The sequence below is a fragment of the Vitis riparia genome, chromosome 4 (genome assembly GCF_004353265.1).
Source record: "Vitis riparia cultivar Riparia Gloire de Montpellier isolate 1030 chromosome 4, EGFV_Vit.rip_1.0, whole genome shotgun sequence".
Taxonomy (NCBI): domain Eukaryota; kingdom Viridiplantae; phylum Streptophyta; class Magnoliopsida; order Vitales; family Vitaceae; genus Vitis; species Vitis riparia.
The window spans coordinates 2842492-2864167 of NC_048434.1; the positions used below are offsets into that span (position 1 = coordinate 2842492).

Here is a 21676-nt window from a genome sequence, read left to right on the forward strand (position 1 = left end):
TTTACTGTATTTTCTTAAAAATAATTTTTTTTTTTTTAATTCTTAAATTTGAATACCTTACCAAGTGGTTATGAATATAATGTGAAAAATAAGAAACATTTTAGAATAAATTGAAGAGAAAATCGAAACATAAGTTACCTTAAAAATAATGAGGGGGTCAAGTCAATTTGCCTTCTTGCGGAAATGTTCAACAGGTGGACACGTGTTCAGAAGGTGGGCTTGACGCGAGCCCATAGAGTGGCGGGGCCCACCAGCGGGCCCGCACGCGTGCCTCCAACTAAATAACGTGCTTCTCACCAGCCACCTGTGTGAAGCATATTTTTTTCTTTTTTTTCTTTTTTAATTTTCTCCCACTTTTATTAAAAAAATGTAATGGACAAAATTTTTTTAAAAAAAAGTGCCGAGATTTACAATCTATTTGCATCCACGCGCTGGATTAGAGTGCAAGACACTCCTTCCCTGTTTGAAGTTGAACCATGTAATATATAAAAAATAAATAAAATTAAAATTAAAATCAAATATAGTATGTTCTTTTGGTAGTTTATTAGCACTAAAAATATATTTTTTTATTATCATATAAAAAATAATTATAGATTAATAAAAATACTTTAACAATTGGATAAACAAAACATTGTGATAAACATCATACTTTCTTTAAAAAATAAAAATAAAAATAAAAACCTTTTAAAAGCCATTCAAGTTTTATATTTTTATTGGTCTAAATATTATATTTTATGAAAAAAAAAAAGGAGTAAAATATTAATTAATTGTTTAAATTTTGTATTTTATAAAATTGACTTCTAATTTATGATTTTTTTTTTTATATGAGTGCATAAAAATGTATTTTTTTTTCAAGATTTTAATATTAATTATTTTATTAAGACGTTCAAAATTTCCACATAGAAACCTAGTTTTTTAATCTAAAATATTTACATTTGAATCCATAATCATGAGACCTTCGAATAGTTTAAGGATCTTTTAAACGTATACTAGGTAGAAAGGGAAGGAGCATCTATATGTTAATTCTAGGTCCATTTATACTCAAAGCCCAGCCTAAGATCTTAGAAACATATACGAGTATGAAATCATAACATATGCTATGATCTTGGTGCGGCGACTAACGAATAAAAAATATTTTAAAATCATAATATAAATTTAATATATCAAGTCGATGGTTGATTAATTGAATCACCAGTAAGACAATTTTTTCTCCATGCCATAAATTCTTCCCGGAACTTACACGTGTGGTTTTATTTTTCAACTTATGGGCGATATCCAATGTACGTACATTGAACGTGGCTGGTCGAATCTACAGAGCGAGTATAAAAGCAATTTGATACGCGGGGAGAGTAGGATAGAGTAGATGTATAGAGAAACGTGTAATGGAAGAGGGGGCAGGTGTCATCACTGTGCCTAATGTCACCGAATACGGGTGAAAGATCTGAGAGGGGACCACTCAGAAGAGAACGCGTGTCGCTTTCGGCGGTGTCAAAGCTTGCGCCGAAAACGACATTCTCATAGAGACGCGTGACAGCTTCGTCAACGTAACGGACTGTTACATCTTACTTTTTCTCCTTCTTTTTTTTTTAAATATTTTTTTTACTGTTTGGGTTGAGGCTTTGAGCCTCCATTTTAACAGTTTCCGTCTCTCCGCTCCCACTTGCAACGTCAAGAAAGTAAAAATCAATCACTTTTTATTATTGTTTTTTAACTGACAAACAAAATCACATTTTATGCCATCGATACTATATTTTAAAAAATAAGTGAAATAATAGGGGTGTTTTTGTAATTATATATATATGTTTTTAAAAGAAATTTATTATTGGATTATGCGTCATATTTCATTAAAATAAAAAGTAAGTTGAAAGATTAAGCTTTGGTAATTATTATCGAGAATAATTTTCTATTTTTTAAAACAAAAAAAAGAGAAAAATATGTTTGATAATAAAAAATAATTATGTAAAATAATTAAAAATAAAATATTAAATATAAATTTTATTTTTAAAATATTAAAAATAAGTTTAAAATATTTTAAGTTTTTAAACACATTTTTATTCTATAAAATATAATAAAATGATTTTAAAAAAATATTTTTAAAAACTATTTTTTAAAAAATAATTTTTAAATACATTATAAAAATGTGTTTGAGAATTATTCTAAAAATATTTTTAATACTTGAATGATAAAATTTTCAAATGTTAAAAAAAAAAAATCACTTTTTAAAATTATAACCAAACCCACCTTAAGAATATTTGTTACATGTAAGTAAGGCACGTGTCCACACCCAACACAAAATAAATGTGGGATACACGGAATAAATGAGAATATTGACTAATCAAATATACGTCCAAACACACAAAATAAATGTGAGATTTTATATATATATTTATTTTCGAATTGATTTGATTTGATTTTTAATAGATATATAGCTTTATAAGACTTTGTTTGGTTGTAATTTATAAACCTACATATCCTGATTTGACTTTATGATTTTGTTTGGTTATAAATGGACACGTATTCTGATTTGATTCGATTTTTATTAGGATTTTTAAAAGCATAATATTATTCTCCCTTTTAGAATAAAATATATATTTTTAAAATTAATTTCAGATTTCCAATACGTAAGGGAATTTAGCGTACACTTTCTTTTCCGAGATTTGATCCTTGCATCAGCATGTACCTCATGCAAACATCATACATGCATGCATGATGCATGCCATTCACAATGATGAGACATAAAACAATATAGGAACTGCCAGAATACGGTTGACATACGGTCGGCATACGGTGGCTAAAGCACGCGTGGTCCAATGAAAATTTTATTGGTGGGCTGGCCTGAGCGTGGGCGACAAAGAAATGGCGGGGCCCACAAAACGGCGAGAAAATTGAGGCTGGGGCCCACTAAAGGCCCAGCTGGGAGGTCATTATTTGGTTAACAAAAAAATATATAATAAAAAATTTAAAACGGGAATATTCGGCGGCGCCACTTTAATGTGACCCAAATCTCGATTTTAGGAACAAAATTAATGGGCCCAACGTGCCAGACTAAGCCAGTGAATACTGCTCAATACTTCCTCGCAGTGCGTGGATCCAACACATGTTTATAAAACCAGGGACGGCTTCTTTGTTATTTTAAAAAATAATTATAATTAACTTAAATTATTTTTTTTATAAAATAATAACAAATATGAATAAATTTATATTTGATTTTTTTAGAAAAATTTTATTTAAAAAAAAAAATTAGAAAATGCTCCTAAAATTATATTTGAAGGCATTAAATTGTAGATCTACCAAAACTTCAAGAAAAATTTGGAATTTGACTACCAACTCACCGAAACTAATGATTTAAATTCAACAATGGTGGGGCAGGCCGACAGTCTGACCACTGTTCTTTGGGTCAACAACTCTTATTTTTATTTTTTAAAAAGGTAGACGAAAAACTTGAAATTGAATTTGGACATTCATGTTCATAATTGTCAGAATGATCAGTAGGTCAAACATCTCTAGAATTTAAGGTAAGGACATGAAGTATTATAACGAATTTTAATAATAAAAAGCTGGCTTTAAATAATAGTATCAGATGATGTAGAGTCGGGTATAAGCATAAGCATAGATTCTTAGTATGATTTTAGATTATTTGTATTACGTGGGGGAGGAGGGGAAAAAGTGACGGAAATGTTAAAAGGAGGTGAAAGAAACAGAATGGCAGTGATGGTGGTGGAGGTGGAGGAGGACCAGCGATAATGGTGGCGTGATGGTGGGGCGGCGAGGAAACAAAATGAGTAGTTAGTGGGAAATCCCTTTTTGCCAGCCTTAGAAGTTAGAAACTTAAAAGAGTTGGAACCTTCCGACATACTCATCCAACGGGATGTGGGCAATGGGCTACGTAAATTGCCTGGACGAATGTTGGGCTGGCTCGTCTCCAGTTTCCATCTTTCAGGGCTGCTCATCATATTAATCCAAAGTTCAATTAAATGTGAAATAAAAACACAAGAAGTATGTCCAAATCCAAATAAAATCAAGATATAAACAATTAGATTGATGGTTTCTTTTTGGTGCCCTAAAAAATATACCTTAATGCGTGTGGTCCCTTCCCACCAATACTTGTTTGATATATCCACCGTTTATCCTTACCAACTAAACAAGGGATATGAAATGTTATCTCTTCTCTTATCTTATCTCTCATGACATATCTAATAACCAAACCTCACCTAAATGGCCAAGTCATGAATTGAAGCTCTAATTCATGACTTTCCAAATCTGACCCTCGCTGAGGTTGAGGGAAGCCGTGAAGGCAATGTGATAATGACATTATTGGTGGAAAAGTAGTGGGTATTGAAGGAAACCTTGAAATTTTGCAATTCAATATCAAATGTCAAAATAGAATGTAATTTGGTGCATCTTGAACCTATGACTTCAAATCTTCTGCTCATTCATATATTGTTTCTGTAAACAAATTTAAGGCCAGGAGAGTTGAAAGAATCCCATTGTTCTCAGCAAGAAAAGACTTCCTTGAAAATGATCAGAGATTGAGACCTGCATATTGAAAATGTTGATTACATGAATAGAAGAATTGTATCCATTCAATGAATTGGCAAATTTCTCAAACCAAGCCATGTAGGGTTAGTTAATAATCTGGCATTGGTACACATTTCTAGCATCCAGGAGAAATAGTAAGATTCCTAACCTGGATATCATCGTTAAAGCCAATGCACAGAGAATAATGTTTTATGAATTTTTACATCTCTATAAAGGGGAAAAAAAATCCAGATTGCAGTACATGAGAATGAAGAGCTGAAAACATAAGAACATGTATGTGCACAACAGTGTATGATATTTACCTATCTACCCTTTATATATTCAAGAAGGCGCCGATCAAGCTCAAAATGCCGGCAAAGAAGTTTCTGAAACGCAAAAACTTCAAAAATAAATACTAAGAATAATAGCTGGACGATATTGCTAAGTTGATAGTCATAATCTAAGTTGGGCATTGCAAAAACATTTAGAAGTTTACTCATGAAAGCTTAAGGCAGTTGGTGCACTGTGATTTCATGTGTTGTAAAAGATGTATATACGGCAGATTTGCATATTTCAGTCAGTTACTTAAAAATTCTACAAATAAAAATGCAAACTTAGATGGTGTTTGGTTTTTTTTTACTTAATTCTAAATAAAACTTAAAACTAAATAGTGTTAAATATTAGGGTTTTTTTTTTTTTTTTTGTAATATTTTATTTCTATTAAACATTAAAAAGTAAAGAAAAATCAATATATTACTTTTTCTATTTAAAAAAAGCCAAATATTTTGACTTTTTGTATTCGGTAAAAAATTTATAATAAGTTATAAAAAAATAGAAAAACAAATAATCTAAAATCTAAAAGCAAATTGCTTTCAACAAAAAACTAAAAAAACAAACACTCTCTTTGTTTATATAGATTTGGACACCAATCCGGATCTTGTATCTACATGACAACTAAAAATTATCTTGAATGTCCATCCAAGAGTTCAGTCTCATGGCTCATAGAACATAGGTAGTTTTGACATGGAGGTGCATTGTATATGTTGGTGAGGTGGCTGAACCTTACACTGAAGGGGGAGCCAAGTGACCTGAGGAAGTGGGGTCCAAATGGCATAAGAATCTCAAGGAGAACCTCCCAGCCAACCAAAAAGGCCCCTTTCAAAGGGATCTGCCATTGTGGTAGCCCCATTATAATGAATATTCGCATTGCTACGGCTAGGCTGTAGGCCTTTCACCAGCAAGGGCCTTCTGACCACAGAGATTGTAAACCAGCAGAATCCCTGCAGCCCCCTTCCTACTCAAGTTCAGGAGGTCAGTAAGATTGACCTTTAGTTTATAGTAATTGACAGTGGTGTGACAATTGAGTCCCCATGGCCAAACTCAAGAAGTTCAGAACAGAAAATGATGCCGGGCTAATGGAGAGGATGCTTGCATAGCTCTGCCATACACGATCCCCAGGTCATCTTCATGGGCCAGGACGGTGTCATATATATCAGGATGCAAGAAGCCTATGATAGAGGCAGAATCTATACATGCACCTTTCAGTTCCCATGTCTTAACCCAAACCAATATCCACAACTCAAAAATGATGTGAGGCATCTACAGTTAGCCCTCTTGTAAATTCATGGCATGCATCATCTCTTTTTTTTCTTCTTTTTAAAACTATCCTAAATGACTTGACACCTTAGGCACATGTGCCATAATTACTTCCTACACAATCCCAAAAACAACAATTCCTTGATTTACTTTTTCCTCAAAACTACTCTCATTCTGAGCACCTGCTCAGTCTCATGGTAGAGTGGAGTCAATAGACCAGGGCCATGATTACTTGCAGTCATGGTAGAATGGATATAATATATTATGAATAATAATTTTGATTGACTTATAGTAAAACTGCACAATCACTCCATATCATTGAGATTGAACTATAAACTTTTCTGATAGGCAAAATTGAAATACAAAAATACCAAATTAATAATGCCCAACTTCCCTAATACAAGCAAAAAACCAGTTCAGGAAGCCAAGATTTTTTCTCATCTTCCGTTCAAGTAATACTTTACACATGCATATAACATAACAGATATAGAATATATCAAACAAATGACAAGCAAGCAAGCATGCACCTTTAACAATCATCTGGATCCAATCTAAGACACAAGATAAGAAGACAGAAATGGAAAGGGAAAAAACAACTAATAAACAAGAAAATAAAAAAGGTTCTGAATAGTTTCAGCAATTACCATGTGGGTATTTAGTAAAACTTAATACTTATTATTTAATGACTTAAATTGACATTTAAGTTAAATTATTCTGAAGTTGTTAACTTAAAACTTATTATTTATTTTTTACTTTAAGTATTAAAGTTGTTTGGCAATATTAACTTAAAATTTATTTTAAGTTATCAAATTGACATATTTATCATCATTAGTTGTAATTAATTTTTATCATTAACTTTAACTAATATTATTTTTATTAATCTTAAGCAATAAATTTGTTTATTAAACATCCATATTTAAAGTATTATAAATATATAAGATAACTTTAAAATATTTACTATAAAAAATGAATCATGGTTGTTAAATATATTCTCATTAGATGTGGACAAATAAGTCAAAAAAGATTTGAGATTAAGAATAAGTTAACTATTTTGACTTGATACTTAAAGTCATTTTAACTTTAAGTTGTGTTGTTAAATTATTTTATCAAACATGCTTAATCAGTTTAATAACTTAAATTAAGTTATTAAGTCATTTAGTTGATTTACCAGACACCCTCTAAGTGATAAAAATGGGCATTCAAGATGCCTTCTGAATTTGGTCCTTTTATTGTGGAAATACCTTAGTTATAGGAGGATGAGAAGCTTTTGCTTCAAAATCCAACTCTGGAAAGCGTGTCACCTCCACTGCATTCTCAAATAATATATACGTAGGAAGTTGGGCCATGCTGCCTACATGTCCAATGTCCCCATTAGGATCACTTAACGAATAATAAAAAAAAAACAATAAAATAAAAAACTGAAATATGACAATTAGAAAGCAAGAAATGCAGTGATTACAAAAGGAGTTTACCACCAAGAGATATTCCAAATTCTTCTGCCACATTTGGGAAGAGGCCAAGATCAACTATTCCAAAAGATAAATTTTTGTTTGAGTAACTGCTAAACAGAAACAGGAGAAATTACTAACACCACCTAAAAACAAGCAAAAGGAACTTCAATAAAAAATTAAGGAGAAAATAAGTGAAGAGTCACAACAAATACAATGGGGTTGATTTCACAACTGATGCAAGTTGCTGAAAGTTTTCATTTTAGCTCAGGTTACTGAAGCAAGAAACATACGTAATTGAGAGATCAGGAAAGAACAAGCTTGTGCGAATGCAAGTGGGCGAACACAAAGCACGAAATTCTACCTGCCAAATTGAGTTGACTGTTTATCCCAAGAAGAAAAAATTGAACTTACCAAAATTAAATATAAGATACAGCATCATTTATCATATTATTTGTCAAGGTCAAACACTGATGCACATTGGTGCAAATCAATGTTCCATGCATATTTCAGAGGCCATGCTATAAACCCCCCCCCCCCCCCCCCCCCACAATAAATAAATAATTAATTAAAAAAGAATAAACCTAATACAATTCAATTTATTGACATAACCATGTTGTCATAGCCATGTCAGACAGAAACACCCTTGGTAAAATTTTTAGTCATATTGTCTACACTGCTAGCATAGTTCCTCAAGGAGCTGCACCCCTCACCCAACCACCCCATCCCATGGAGAGAACAAATTAGTCTACAGACTCCTTGCTTCAGCTTTGGTATCCTCCCTCAGGTTTTATTTCATTCCATTCCAGTTTGGGTTATTATATTTTCTTTTGCAAGAACAGTTGTGGCAGATGCACTATCAATTGGATTATTGGTCATGGAATGGATTCTAAAACTTTTCCCTTATGAAGTATATAGAAGAAGCATATCCCTGACAACTGTTAAATAACCATGGCATTTATCAAAGCCAGCATGAAAATTTCATTCACCAATCGGGGAATGAAGTTGCACCAGAGTAGATTTCTCTGAAATCTGTGCCTAATTGTGTAAAACTAGTAACATAATGGGGAACCCTACAATATAAAAGTACTGATTCTACCCTCAAAAGCAAACATATTTATATTGGAAATTCATGAATACTAAAAATTTGAGAACAAGCCTATGGAACCAACCAGCCAGAATCTCGATGTGTTCCCTTCGGTCAGCAAGGCCTCTAATTGCAGCGGTGTTAATTTTTTTGATGTACCTAGAAAAATCAATCACAAATAGACAAACATTTCAGTTTTATCATTTATGACATTATATTGCAAGTTAATTTTGCAATTCATAAAGTGCATCTGACAGCAGAGAATCTTGTGAGAGACTATGAGAAGAATCATTTTTGAGCCATGATCCTGATATGCACTTCATACCTAATCCTTCATAAGCAGGTTGTTGTGCCAAAATAAATATCACTGCAAGAATGGGCACCATAGAATTCAATTAGATAAATGATCAAATCAAATAGTTTCTCCCTTTGACTCATCAAATATTCAATGTCAAGATCAGGATTGCCATCTGTTATAATTTAGTGCAAAAGATATCATTGCCATACTTTCATATGAGAAGAGAAAATAAAATATTGTAGATGGAGAAAACATGGATAGATGTTCTGAAAAAATTTACATGATTTCACCAATGAAGCTTCCTTCCTAACTTCCAGAACTTCTTCACATTGCTCTGCCCCATAACCTCATTTCATAGGAAATCTCGAAGTAGCCATATTTCATTATATTCCATCCATATCCCAATTTCATTCCTTTAACATCCTTTTCAAGTCATTGGCATAAGAGATGTTTGTTTCTAGTCTATCTATTCTATATATGGAAAGTTAAAAAATCTCATATTATAATCCAGAAATTGCGATAGAAAAAAAAAAGGAGGGAGGTTTTTGATGTTTTTAAAATATTTTCCACTTGGCAATCTAGTATCCTTATGCATGAAGATAATCAATTCAATCCTTGCAGTCTGACTCTATATGGATTTCTAACCAGTACTCCTTAGGGCCCTCTTAACTCTTCCTTCACTCAGGTTATGGAGGAAGGAGAAGGAGGAATTGAGAAAAAGGTGTCAGCAATAACTGGTTTTATTACAGAGCGGTTGATGATGTCCATATCAATCTATCATCCATCTTTACACCCAGCATTGGATAGATCTCATACACTAACGACCCTAGCTCTGTTGCATGTTTTGTTTTATTTCTTTTTATCATGGATATACTCCCAGAAATTCAAAGCAAAATCTCAGTATTCAATGTATATTCATGAATAATCTCCTTTTTTAATCATTTTACCTAGTTCAACCTTAGCCAAACTAGCGGTCATTTATATATTTCAATGCAGCAACAAGATGTTTATGAACAAGGTTTTGTTGGTTGGCTAATAGGTCATGTTTTATCCATGAACCGGGTCAGATTGGTATTAGTGTGAAAACAACAAATCCTTCTATTAAATGTAATGCACTTATTCAATCTAAAATGAATGTTGTGCTAGAACTGAGAAATTCTATGGCTCGAATGCGTCTATATTTAGCAGGAATACAGTCACCTGTTATTACTAAGAAAATGAAAGACACCTTAGAAACAGAAAAATGAGGGAAGGTGAGGAAGAAACAGCTGTAGAAAGAGAGAACTTTTGAGACATAGGAAACTAAATTGGAACAAGAAAAATCAAATGAAGAAGATCCTTCCTTCTCACATAATATCTAAGAAGGTCTAGCACATTGGCATTTAAACGTAACAAAGCAAACAATACTATCAAGATATAGTGATATCCAACAGAGTGTCCTTATTTGGTGAGTCATAACAAACAAAAGCAGGATGCTAGTTTTGATACACAGTGCTTAGCAACCAACAGACAACTTGTTGCCCTAATTTCTTATTGCGTCTAGCACATTGGCTTATCTCTTGTTGATGAATTAAAACAATGACACTATAAAACCTACCTGAAAATACCACTATGTACCAGAGAGCCAAGTGGTAATCCATGATTAAAGAAATGGCAACAAGAAAAACCTGAAAAAATAGAATGCAAGTCAGGCAATGGAGTGAAAAAAAAAAACCAGATTGAAAACATAACTAAAAAGTGAAAAATAGGTTATGGAGTTTGACATCAAAAGTTTATTTTTTTTATTTTTAAAGTGTGAAGACCTTTGCAAAAAATAAAGTATCCGAAATGAAGCCTTCCCATGTTTCTTCTTTCACGACCTGTCACAAAATAGAAAATAATAGAATTAAAAAATAATCCACATGCAAAATGTGTGAAAAATGCAGTATGAAATTTTACAGTGCACTTCTGGTAAGTGTACTGCTAATGAACAACCAGCCGTGCAGGGGTTTCATTTCTGGAGTTACAGGTAATACTCATGGTATTACAACCAGATCCAAAAATGGCATCTTTAAGCCAAAGGTTCTCATAGCTACAAGAGAACCAGACTCAGTAGAGGAAGCTTTAGCTACAGCTCCTTGGAAGACAGTTATGCAAGAAGAATATAGGGCACTAATGAATGATCAAACTTGGCCTTTGGTGCCTTTGCCTCCTGGAAGACAAGCTATTGACTGTAAATGGGCTTTTAAGATGAAAGATAATTCAAATGGGACAATACAAAAGTACAAGTTCAGATTGGTGGCAAAAGGGTTTCATCAAGCAGCGGGTTTTGATTTTAATGAAACCTTTAGCCCTGTGATTAAGCCAATAACAGTTAGAGTTGTTCTTACAATAGTTGTCTGAGGATGCCAGGTTTATCAATTAGATGTTAATAAAACATTTTTGAATGGTGTGCTCCAAGAGGAGGTTTTTATGCAACAGCCACCTGGTTTTGTCCATACTAAACAATCCCATCTTGTTTGCAAGCTTCACAGAGCATTGTATGGACTAAAACAAGCTCCTCGGGCCTGGTTTAAGAAGTTTACAGCAACCTTATATGCCTTTGGATTTGCTTCTGCCAGGTCAGATCAATCTTTGTTTATAAGGATCACATCACCATATACTACCTATGTTTTAGTATATGTCGATGATATACTAGTAAGTAGCAACTAGAAGTGATGCTCAAATTGTCTCAACTTTGAGAACAAAATTGCACAAGGAATTTGCTCTAAAAGATTTGGGAGTTGTCAATTACTTCTTGGGAATACAAGTGAAGCAAACTACAAGTGGTATACATTTGTCTCGAACAAAGGATATCTCAAACTTATTATGCAAAGCTAAAATGTAATATGCTAAGCCTTAATCCACGCCAATGACAAGTGGGCTTCAATTGCCTGGATTTGGCAGTGCTCTTGTTGCAGATCCAAAGTTGTACAGATCAATTGTTGGAGCATTGCAGTATGTGATAATAACTAGGTCTGAAATTTTTTACAATGTAAGCAAGGTTTGGTCAATTCATGTCTAACTCTTTAGAAGCTCATTGGAAGGCTGTCAAAAGGATCTTGAGGTATCTAAGAGGTACATTGAACTATGGTTTGCATCTCAGAACATCACCTGCCCTTGAATTGGTAGGATTTTGGGATGTTGATTAGGGCTTAAATCTTGATGACAAACGCTCAACAGCTGGTTTTTGCATTTATTTGGGTTCTAACTTGATTGCTTGGCATTCAAAGAAACAATATACCATTTCAAGGTCAAGCACAGAAGCTGAGTATAGGAATTTGGCTAATCTAGTATTAGAGCTTACTTGGATTCAATCACTACTTACAAAGCTTAGAATTCATGTACCAAAATCACCGGTAATTTGGTGTGATAATCTTAGCATAGTCAAACTTGCTGCTAACCCTATTTTACATGCCAGAACTAAGCACATGAAGCTAGATTTGTACTTTGTTCGCGAAAGAGTATTGCACAAACAAGTTGAGGTCAGACATGTACCACCTTTGGACTAGATAGCAGACATTCTAACTAAGGCTATCTCAAGTGTTAGGTTTTTGAATTTGAGAAATAAACTTAGATTAAAAGATCTTCCTACTTTGAGTTTGAGGGGGAATGTTAGAGAACAATTAATGAGTTAGTTAGTTTGTTTTGTATTCTGTTTTTATATTAGTTATGTTGAGTAGAATGAAATCCAAGTGTCATGATATGATTAGCTTATCTCATATCTTGTTAGAAGGTCTGTTAGGGACACTTGCAATATGTATATATATATATATATAGATACAAACACAGATATGTAGCAACAATATAATCAATTCAGATCAAATCTTCCCTCAGTTTCTTTACTTTTCTAAGAGTAACAAACATGAAAAGCATTAAACGAACAAAAGACCCATTCGCACATTTTTTTCATTACTGCCTAAAAGCTCTTTGGTGAGTATTACAGTGTGTTTGTAAAGCCTAAAAGTTTTCAATGAAGTTATACATTTTTGCAGAAGAGTTCTTAACAACTTAAGATTTACATATCAAAACCTCTTCCTTGCATGTATATTATTAACTAGAAGCCACGACTGGAGAGGCCCTAAATCTTCCATTGATAACTTATTTAATCATTCGCCATGCCATTTGCGCTCTGTTGTAAGCATAAAAAGAAATTATTGTATTAAGGGGCTCACCATTTATCATTTCCATTTTTCCAAGTATAAGGTGTGACTTTAACATTATCAAGTGTACTGTTAGTAAAATCACTAAATCTGAAATAAATCAACTTCATTCTCAAGTTCTTGAGAAAGGAGAACTCAATTTAGATCATTCCATAATCAAATGAGTTTCAATATTAGATTTTCACACCACTGGTTATTCATATTTCAACAGATATCCTTTTTTTCTTCAATTTCTTCCAATATCATAGGGAGAGCTTTGGATCGGAAAACGGTACCTTGATGACAGCCAACACAGAGAACGCCAAAATCGCTTGAATCTCCTACAAAAATTCAAAAAAAAAAAATCAAATAGAATACTAAAAACCATTAATTGCCAAAAGAATATCGGAGAAACGAATAAAATGGCGATTTGCGAGTAGAGAGAGTGCTTACGCGATGAAAAAGGCGATGGAGAATGTGCGGAGAGAGAACTTGGGATGCAGAGCTACGAACGACGAAGTATGAGAAGAAAGCTAGGAAATGGAAGAGGTAGTACGGCTCTGATACCATTAGGTTCAGCCATGTTAATGGATTCTTCTTCTTCTCCATTCTCTTTCTCTGCATCCTCTTCTTCACCGTTCGATTAATGTATATAATCCAACGTCTCTCAATGCCATGGAAAGGCCCAAGGGCCTTAACCCACTAAAAGCCCATCATTGAACATTTGGTGCCGCCACAAGCTCGGCCTAGTGCAATGGAGAAATAAGAGGCCAAGACTTCAACTAACATCTTCGGGCCCTCTATGGCTTTCGAATGCCACATTATGGATTTAGTGCTAAGATTTGACTTTTTATACAAGCCCAAAAATGGCTGAAGGATCCACGATGGAAAAGAGAGGGCCCAAGTTCAGTCTGTTGGCCTGGATCGAGATTGATATCATGGAAACATATGGCCCACGAGAGGCTTACTCCTGCAAATCCGTTTTAATTTAAAGTTCCCAACAGACTTAGCACTTAAATAGCTTATGCCAGCGACTTTTCTGCCTCTGTGGATTTTCCTTTGCCACTTTACATTGGTTTTCAAAAAATAAAATTCCAAACTTGACCCACGAAAAAGGTCAATCCAATTCTCTTGATTCAAGCTATAGACAGGGTTCGCTTCCTAGCCAAGACTCCAATTTCAAGATAAAGAATTAGCGACTATTTGACAACCGTTTTTCTAAATCATAATTATTTTTTCTCAAAAAAAAAAAAAAATCTAACTTAAAAAGAATAATTATAAAAATAAAAAAATACTTTAAAAATCTTTATAATAATTTCATATTTAAATTTATAAATATAATTTTTAAAAAAATAATTAAAAATTATTATTTTTTAAATATTGTTTGAAAATGGTCTCTTTTAAAATTTTAACCTTTACTCTTAACTCCCACGGTGAACAAAGAGACGTCAATAGTGATAATGGTCGGGGGCATTTTGGTCACTATGTAAAGGTGCTTAAACCTTTCGGGCCAGAAGCAAGCAACCCACTCTAAACCACGTGACTTGTCACAAGAGGAATGCACGTGAGTTACTCCCCTACTCACGTGACCGGAGGGGGGCACGGAGGCACGTGCTCTCACGTTATCGTAAGCTATAAAAAGACCATATCAGTTGGCTGAAAGAGAAGCATCCCAGAAAGGCAAGACACGGTGGATTCCAGCCACGTGGCATTGACCACCGTCAGTCATGGCTTTTGACACGAGCCTAGCCGCTCACATGGCCGCTGACACCTCCTACAGCCCCATCACGTGCAAACCGGACCCCACACTTCCCCACAAATATTATTTTAATAATAATTTACCAAAAAATATTATAAATGTAAACCCCCAAGCCAAGCAACCACCCAGGTACCCTCTCTTTTTCAGTTTTTCCTTTTAATTCAAGCAAAAATAAATAAATAAATAAAAATAAAAATAAAAAAGCTCACGTTAATAAATCTAGCAGTTGCACCTTAGCCAATTTTCCAACATTGACGCACCTAGGGATTGGTGTCATGAAAACCCCGGGCCCACTTTTCTCATTCTACACTCTTCATTGCGTGCCACGTCATGATAAGCCTCACAATTCCACTCAACTTTCATAAACTATCATGGACTTATCTCGTAGTAATCATGTAAAAAAGAATTAAAAATTGTGTAATTTTGTTCAGAATTTATAATTAAAATTTATATAATTACGCTATTTTTATTGTTTTCCGACAATAATTCTATACTCTCTCCCAAATATTTGTGTATAAATCATAGTCCTACGCGTACCACCATGTTTATTATTTTTTTTTTAATACCTACTTATTAGGGTGTAAAATCACAATAATAACAAGGAAAGCAATGATTGTAAATGATGTGCAACTCCACCACGGACTACGCCCTAATCCTACGTGGCAAAGTGGGGTTTGAAAAGTGAAAACCGACCTGGCAAGGCCCTTCCAAGAGGGGGTGACACGTCGGAGATATCGTGACCGTGGATTCAAACAAGTTGAGCTGTAACCATCGTGCTTACCAGTGGGGGGAGTTTGAATTAAGTAAGCACCTAATTAGGGATGCAGATTAATAAAAACACCATAATTAATTAAAACAATATCCAAAAAAATAATAATAAAAAATGATAATCACAGCGCAAATCCCGATGAAAAATGAAGAAGCGCAGGAGTCGGGGCTGTAAACTTGGACAGTAATGCACAGTTGCAGCCACAAACCTGCTACTGCTAGATCGGTTCCTAAGGGGTTGAATTTGAACACTAATTACTCCTAATTTTCTAATTTATTATTTTTCTAATTACCTGTTCTCCGGGTCATTCGCTTTCGTCGTGGGGTGCTTCACTCGGAGCTCACTACTTTTTGGACGGACAGGATTGAAAATTAAAATTTAGTGGGAGATGATCATTTGGTCAGTTAATCTGACGACTATGAATGTGAGAACCATTTTTGGTACAAAAACTAAAGGACAATACCTCACAAGCCCACTAACGTAACTTCACACTTTTTTTTTTTTACATGCTTTAGAGAAGCTTTATTTTTTTATTTACTTTTTTAAAGTTTTTTTATTTTTATTTTTATTTTTTTTTCTCCGTCAAATTCTTACATTTTAGCTGTCCTCATGTCCTCTTCGAGCGGAAATAAACTCTCACTCTCTTTCTCTCTCTAAAGACATCTTCACAAATTTCTCTCTCTACTATCTCCTCACCCTTCTCCAGCAACCTGATTCCTCCAAGGCGAAAATTCATAATTTTGTGCTGGTCTCTTATTTTAGCCAAGATCAAATGGAGGCACCGGAGTTTTTCCAAGGGGGCTTCTGCATAGCTCCGGCATCGCAATTCGGGACGGAGAAGCGCATTTCTGATACCAAGCCCGGCGGTGGTGACCACTTTATCATTGAAGACCTCCTCGACTTCTCCAACGACGATGCCGTCATTACCGACGGCACCTTCGATACGGTCACCGGAACCTCAACAGATTCTTCCACCTTCACCATCGTCGACAGCTGCAACTCCGTCTCTGGCTGTGAGCCGCAGTTCGCCGGAGATATTGGGTCTCGGAATTACACTGATGCTCATTTCTCTAGCGACCTATGCGTGCCGGTAATTTCATGCATGCAATAGTAACCAGAGAGAGAATTTGATTAATATTCAAAAAATTTCTTCTGTGAATCATTTTGCCTTATCGTTTTAGATTTGTTTTGTTTGGTTGCCGAGAAATGAATGAAGACAATATATATATATATATATATATATATATATATATATATTTAATTTAATTATAGCTTAATTGCAGTTCCGGAACCAAAACAACAAAAATAAAAGTAAAAAAAAAAAAAAAACTTTTCTTTTCATTTGTTGGCCATCCAGTGGAGGGTTAAGATTCTTCCAATTAAAATTTGCAGAAGGGATCGTATTTATTATTGGTTTCAGCTTTAAATAAAGTTGAGAAAATAAAAAAAGAAACGGTTCCTTTAAGCAGAAATTCAAACATATATAATCAATTCGAATTATGAATTACGAGGGAAAAAGAAACTCAAATTGATATATTCGATTTAATTTTTTTGCAGTATGATGATTTGGCTGAGCTCGAATGGCTCTCGAACATCGTTGAGGAATCATTCTCGAGCGAGGACTTGGAAAAGCTTCAGCTAATTTCGGGAATGAAAGCGAACACTGAGGAAGCATCCGAAACCCGCGACTTCCAACCCGAAAACAACCAAAACCCACCGCTATCGCTGCGAGATTTTCCGGCCAAGGCTCGAAGCAAGCGCGCACGAGCCATGCCATGCAAGTGGACGTCGCGCCTTCTCGCGCTTTCCCCTACAAGTTCCTTGTCAGAAACCGACATCATCCCCCCGAATTCCGGCAAGAAATCGACGAAATCGGCTCCCAAAAAGAAGGAAAGCCCCGAAGTTGTGGCCGGAGGCTGCAGCGATGGGCGGAAATGCTTGCACTGCGCCACAGACAAGACTCCGCAGTGGCGAACCGGACCCATGGGACCCAAAACTCTATGCAATGCTTGCGGGGTCAGGTACAAGTCGGGGCGACTCGTACCTGAATATCGACCCGCAGCGAGCCCGACATTTGTGTTGACAAAGCACTCGAACTCGCACCGAAAAGTGTTGGAGCTCCGAAGGCAGAAGGAGATGGTAAGGTCCCAGCACCAGCATCAGCAGCAGCAGTTCCTGCATCATCAGAACATGGTTTTCGACGTACCCAACGGTGACGATTACTTGATCCACCAGCACCTGGGCCCCGATTTCAGGCACCTGATATAGAGTGGTGGTGGGGGCCTGAGGGTTAGTGAAGAAATCATGATTAGGCAATTTTTAAGTAATTTTTTTTTGCTAATCTTCTAGGGTTTATTTAATTTTGCCTAACCTTTGAATTTGTTAGACTCTTTAATGTTGTCTCTTACAGTTCCTTCTTTGCCTAATATGGCAAGTTCCGAAACCAATTTTTCATAATTTTAGTAATTTTTTTTGAAGTTTTTATTTTTATTTTAAATAAATAAATAAAAGAAAATGGAAAAGGGATAAGAGTTGGTAGGTGAGAGAGTAATGGTACATGAGAGGAGAGTGGGTAGAGGACAGTGCATGGCATTGGGCATTGATGAGCATGTGCACTGTTATTTAAAAAAGTGAAAGATGTGAGAGGGACACACTCCTGTAAAGAGGGCTTCCAACCCCAATGCCCACTGCCCTAAGTCATAGTGGAGACCACTTCTCCCAATTTTCTACCCAACTTTCCCAAATCATTCTAATTCCAAAAACAAAGAGATGCTTCCAAATTCACTATCGCTTGAGATCTATCAAGCAATAATTATTATCAACTTTAGATTAATTGGGCCATGAATTTAGACAATAATGTCTACGTGGATGAGTGGATCATTATGTAAATATTATTTCTTTTAGTTTTTGAATATTAAAGTTTTAAAATCTTTTCTTGAATGGTAATAATTTTTTTAAAAATAAATATATTTATTGCTAGAGGTGTAAAAAAGTATGGTTCCATCATTTTTGGAATTAAAAAACAGTTCAACCGATATGGATGGTTTATCTTGAATTAAAACTAAATCAATTTTTTAGTGATAAAAATACCAAATCAATCGGTTAATTTGGTTTTGATTTGAATGATCGATTGAATGTAAGTTAATTTAAAGTCTAAAGGTTCATTTGATAATTATTTTTTAAAAACCGTTCTAAAAAATATTTTTTTTAAACAATTTTTAAAAATTGTTTTTTAATGTTTATAAAATAAAAGTTTATTTGAAAAATTAAAAATGTTTTAAATATTTTTAAATATGTTTTAAAAATATTTTTTATATTTATTTCATATATAATTATTTTTTTTAAACAGTTTTAGAAAATAATTAAAAACAATCGAAAACAATAAAAAAATACTATATAAAAATTTCATATTTTCTGTTCTTAAAAACAAAAAACATAAAACAGTTTTTTTTTTTATTGGCAAATGTGTTTTATAGCTTTTGTTTTGAAAAATAAAAAACTATTATTAAAAAAAAATTATCAAACAAACCCTAAGAATTATTTTTTAAAAAATAATTGAAACCAACTTTAATTTAAAATTCAAACTAAGAAATTTATTTAAAAATTAATTTAGTCATAATATAATAACATTAAATTATTTTTATAGAGTCTACAAAATATCTATAATAGTAAATACAAAAAAACCCATCATTGAATGATTATAAATTAGAAGAAATATAAGTTTTAAAGTATTATTTTAATTTAACTAGTATGAAAATAAAAAAATTAATAAAATTGATTTTCAAAATTTTCAAACCAAATCGATCTTTATGATTATTGAAAGCTGTTCCAATTTGATATATTTTAGTTAAATTAGATTGATCTTTTCTTTTTTATTTTTGTTTAATTATTATTTACTTATACCCTGTTTGTTGTCGTACTCAAATTACTGCAGGAATTGTTTTTGTGCGCTGGGTTGCTGACTATAATTAGTATAGTGTAAATACAATTTCTACGTTCTATTTTGGAAAATAACAAAATAACCTTCATTATTCACAAACATTAAAACCCCACCCTGGCAGAAAACAACGTCCAAAAGTCCAAACATGATGATCCTTATCCTGACCAATTTTGTTAAATCCAAACCCCATTTTCCCTTTGATTCTCGGTGTCCAAACAGATGTGAAATCAGTCATTATCGGATCCTCCAGCCCGACCCGATCAATAATTTGAACCCAATCCCACAGAAGGGTAGAAAGGTAAAATCACGGGGTCACAAACACAATAATGGATCACATTGTAGAATTTTCTTACATGAATTTCAGTGTCAACCTGCTGTAACCGGTGGATTAGTGATTGCAGAGAATGTTAGAAAAAAGATCAGATTTTTTCTCCTGGTTTTCATACTTAAAATCTTCTACAGTTCTTTAGTATCTTTTTGCATGGAATTCCCCACTTTACAACTTCGAAAAATATATTTAAAAATAGAATATCAAATCTAATAAAAATCTGGCTTTTATTTATAGCGGTTAGATTACTATTTTACCCCTTTTTAAAACACTAAGGACCTTGGTAATTTTGGAAACCTAAAATATTTTTAATATTTTTAAATATATTTTAAAAATAACTTTTATATATGGTGTTTTATTTTTAATGTTTGTATAGATATTTTTTTGAAGCAATACTAAAAAAAAAAAAAACCAAGTAAAAACAATAGAAAATAATTAAAAGATGTAACATGAAAACATCATTTTTTTTTTTAAATAATTTTTTATTGATAAATGTGTAATAAATTTTTTATAATAAGTAATATTTTCCTAACTTTTATGTTAATTTTTTTAAAATTATAAGTTCTTTGAGAATAGTTAATCAAACATATATAAAAACTTTTATTGAGATTAAAATCGAGTTTCTAGCTTCTGATAAATAAAAGCAACTCTAAATATATATATATATATACATATATTTTAAAATATTTCATTTCATAAAGTGTTTTTTAAAAAACACTGCAAGTAATTTTCATATAATATATATGATTTTTTAGATTTTTAAAAGTATTTTCTAAATTTTGTTGAATATATGTATTTTTTTTTTAAAAGAACATTTTTAAGGTTAAACCGTTTCTTAGAATTATTATCAGGGGACGATTTTATGAAACGTTTTCAGCCTTCCTAATATTTGAATTTTTTTATCATTCAAGTGTTATAAAAATATTTAAAAAATTTCCTAAAATTTAGCACTGTAGTGCAACTCTTCATATTATCATACTACCAGTACAGTTTTATTTTATTTTTCCATTTTTAATTAACCTCACAACAGAAAGTTTACTTTTACCCAGGCTTAATCAGAAATGATTATCCAAACATTCTAGATGGAGAAGGAGATACAGTACAGTTGACAATGTCCATTGCATGCAGTGTGCACGATCCGAAGTGATGCTAATCTAAATGCATGTTGTTTAATAGTTTAATACAATATATTTAAGGATAATCATATGAAATTATCTTAATTAAAGCTAAATTTTCAGTGGTCACATGATGTAGTCAGTGATTTTCCTCCGATTTTCCCCAACCAAACACAGGTTAGTTAGTTCCCAAGCTAGAAAATGGCCCCCCATTCAAGAAAAGGGGAGGCCTACCTGTTAAAAACAAGGAACAGTGGTGGCTCCATGACTTAAGCTTTTGGGAAGTCCAGTAGATGGACTTCCATTCCATGCATGGTGGGATATTTCATATTTTTCCATGTTCACTGTAAAGGATGTTGCCTCTTTGTCCAGCCATCCTTTCTGACAATGACTTGGCTAACCAGTCTTTTTCTCATCTTGTCCAAACATCATCTCTCACTCTTAAATTCTAATCTCTCTAGATTCTACCCATTCTCCTAATCATTTAATATGAAGTAATTTTTCTACATAAATTAAAATAGTACTTGTGTGTTCTGATTTTCAATTAAAATTTTCTTCTTGTTTTTTTTCTCAATAATTTAATTTTATTCATTCATAATTTTCATAAACAATCAAAGAGGAGAAATTTTTGCAAGTTTCTCTTGCATTTTTCCTTCCA

At 33.3% G+C, this 21676-nt stretch overlaps 2 protein-coding genes across 3 annotated transcripts; one reads left to right on the top strand and one right to left on the bottom strand.

The window, feature by feature from the left end:
• Positions 1-4013: 4013 nt before the first annotated feature.
• Positions 4014-13738, bottom strand: LOC117913587 (thioredoxin-related transmembrane protein 2). 2 transcript variants are annotated; one of them, XM_034828590.1, is made up of 11 exons: positions 13561-13736; positions 13404-13448; positions 10750-10806; positions 10545-10614; positions 8975-9016; positions 8735-8808; positions 7856-7926; positions 7587-7672; positions 7356-7465; positions 4842-4904; positions 4014-4536 (listed from the first exon to the last, which is right to left on the bottom strand). In XM_034828590.1, the coding sequence occupies exons 1-10, from the start codon at positions 13729-13731 to the stop codon at positions 4842-4844; spliced, it is 789 nt and encodes a 262-aa protein (XP_034684481.1). In that variant the 5' UTR covers positions 13732-13736; the 3' UTR covers positions 4014-4536. The 2 variants fall into 2 exon arrangements, 1 of the variants encoding a protein (XP_034684481.1); XR_004651114.1 differs by lacking the exon at positions 4014-4536 and having other exon boundaries at positions 7356-7461; positions 13561-13738.
• Positions 13739-16264: 2526 nt separating this feature from the next.
• Positions 16265-18092, top strand: LOC117912375 (GATA transcription factor 9). Its single transcript, XM_034826939.1, has 2 exons — positions 16265-16725; positions 17193-18092. Exons 1-2 carry the CDS (start codon positions 16408-16410, stop codon positions 17901-17903), a joined length of 1029 nt encoding a protein of 342 aa, XP_034682830.1. The 5' UTR covers positions 16265-16407; the 3' UTR covers positions 17904-18092.
• The last annotated feature ends 3584 nt before the right edge of the window (positions 18093-21676 follow it).

What these genes read in the sequence shown, in the direction of transcription:
- LOC117913587 (XM_034828590.1), bottom strand. Translation starts at nt 13,731, where the DNA reads ATGCAGAGAAAGAGAATGGAGAAGAAGAAGAATCCATTAACATGGCTG. An exon ending in ACACATCGAGATTCTGGCTG is followed by an intron (nt 7,927 to 8,734) that starts GTTGGTTCCATA and finishes TCAATTTGGCAG; the next exon opens with GTAGAATTTCGTGCTTTGTG. An exon ending in ATTTGGAATATCTCTTGGTG is followed by an intron (nt 7,466 to 7,586) that starts GTAAACTCCTTT and finishes TTGGACATGTAG; the next exon opens with GCAGCATGGCCCAACTTCCT.
- LOC117912375 (XM_034826939.1), top strand. Translation starts at nt 16,408, where the DNA reads ATGGAGGCACCGGAGTTTTTCCAAGGGGGCTTCTGCATAGCTCCGGCA. An exon ending in CTAGCGACCTATGCGTGCCG is followed by an intron (nt 16,726 to 17,192) that starts GTAATTTCATGC and finishes ATTTTTTTGCAG; the next exon opens with TATGATGATTTGGCTGAGCT.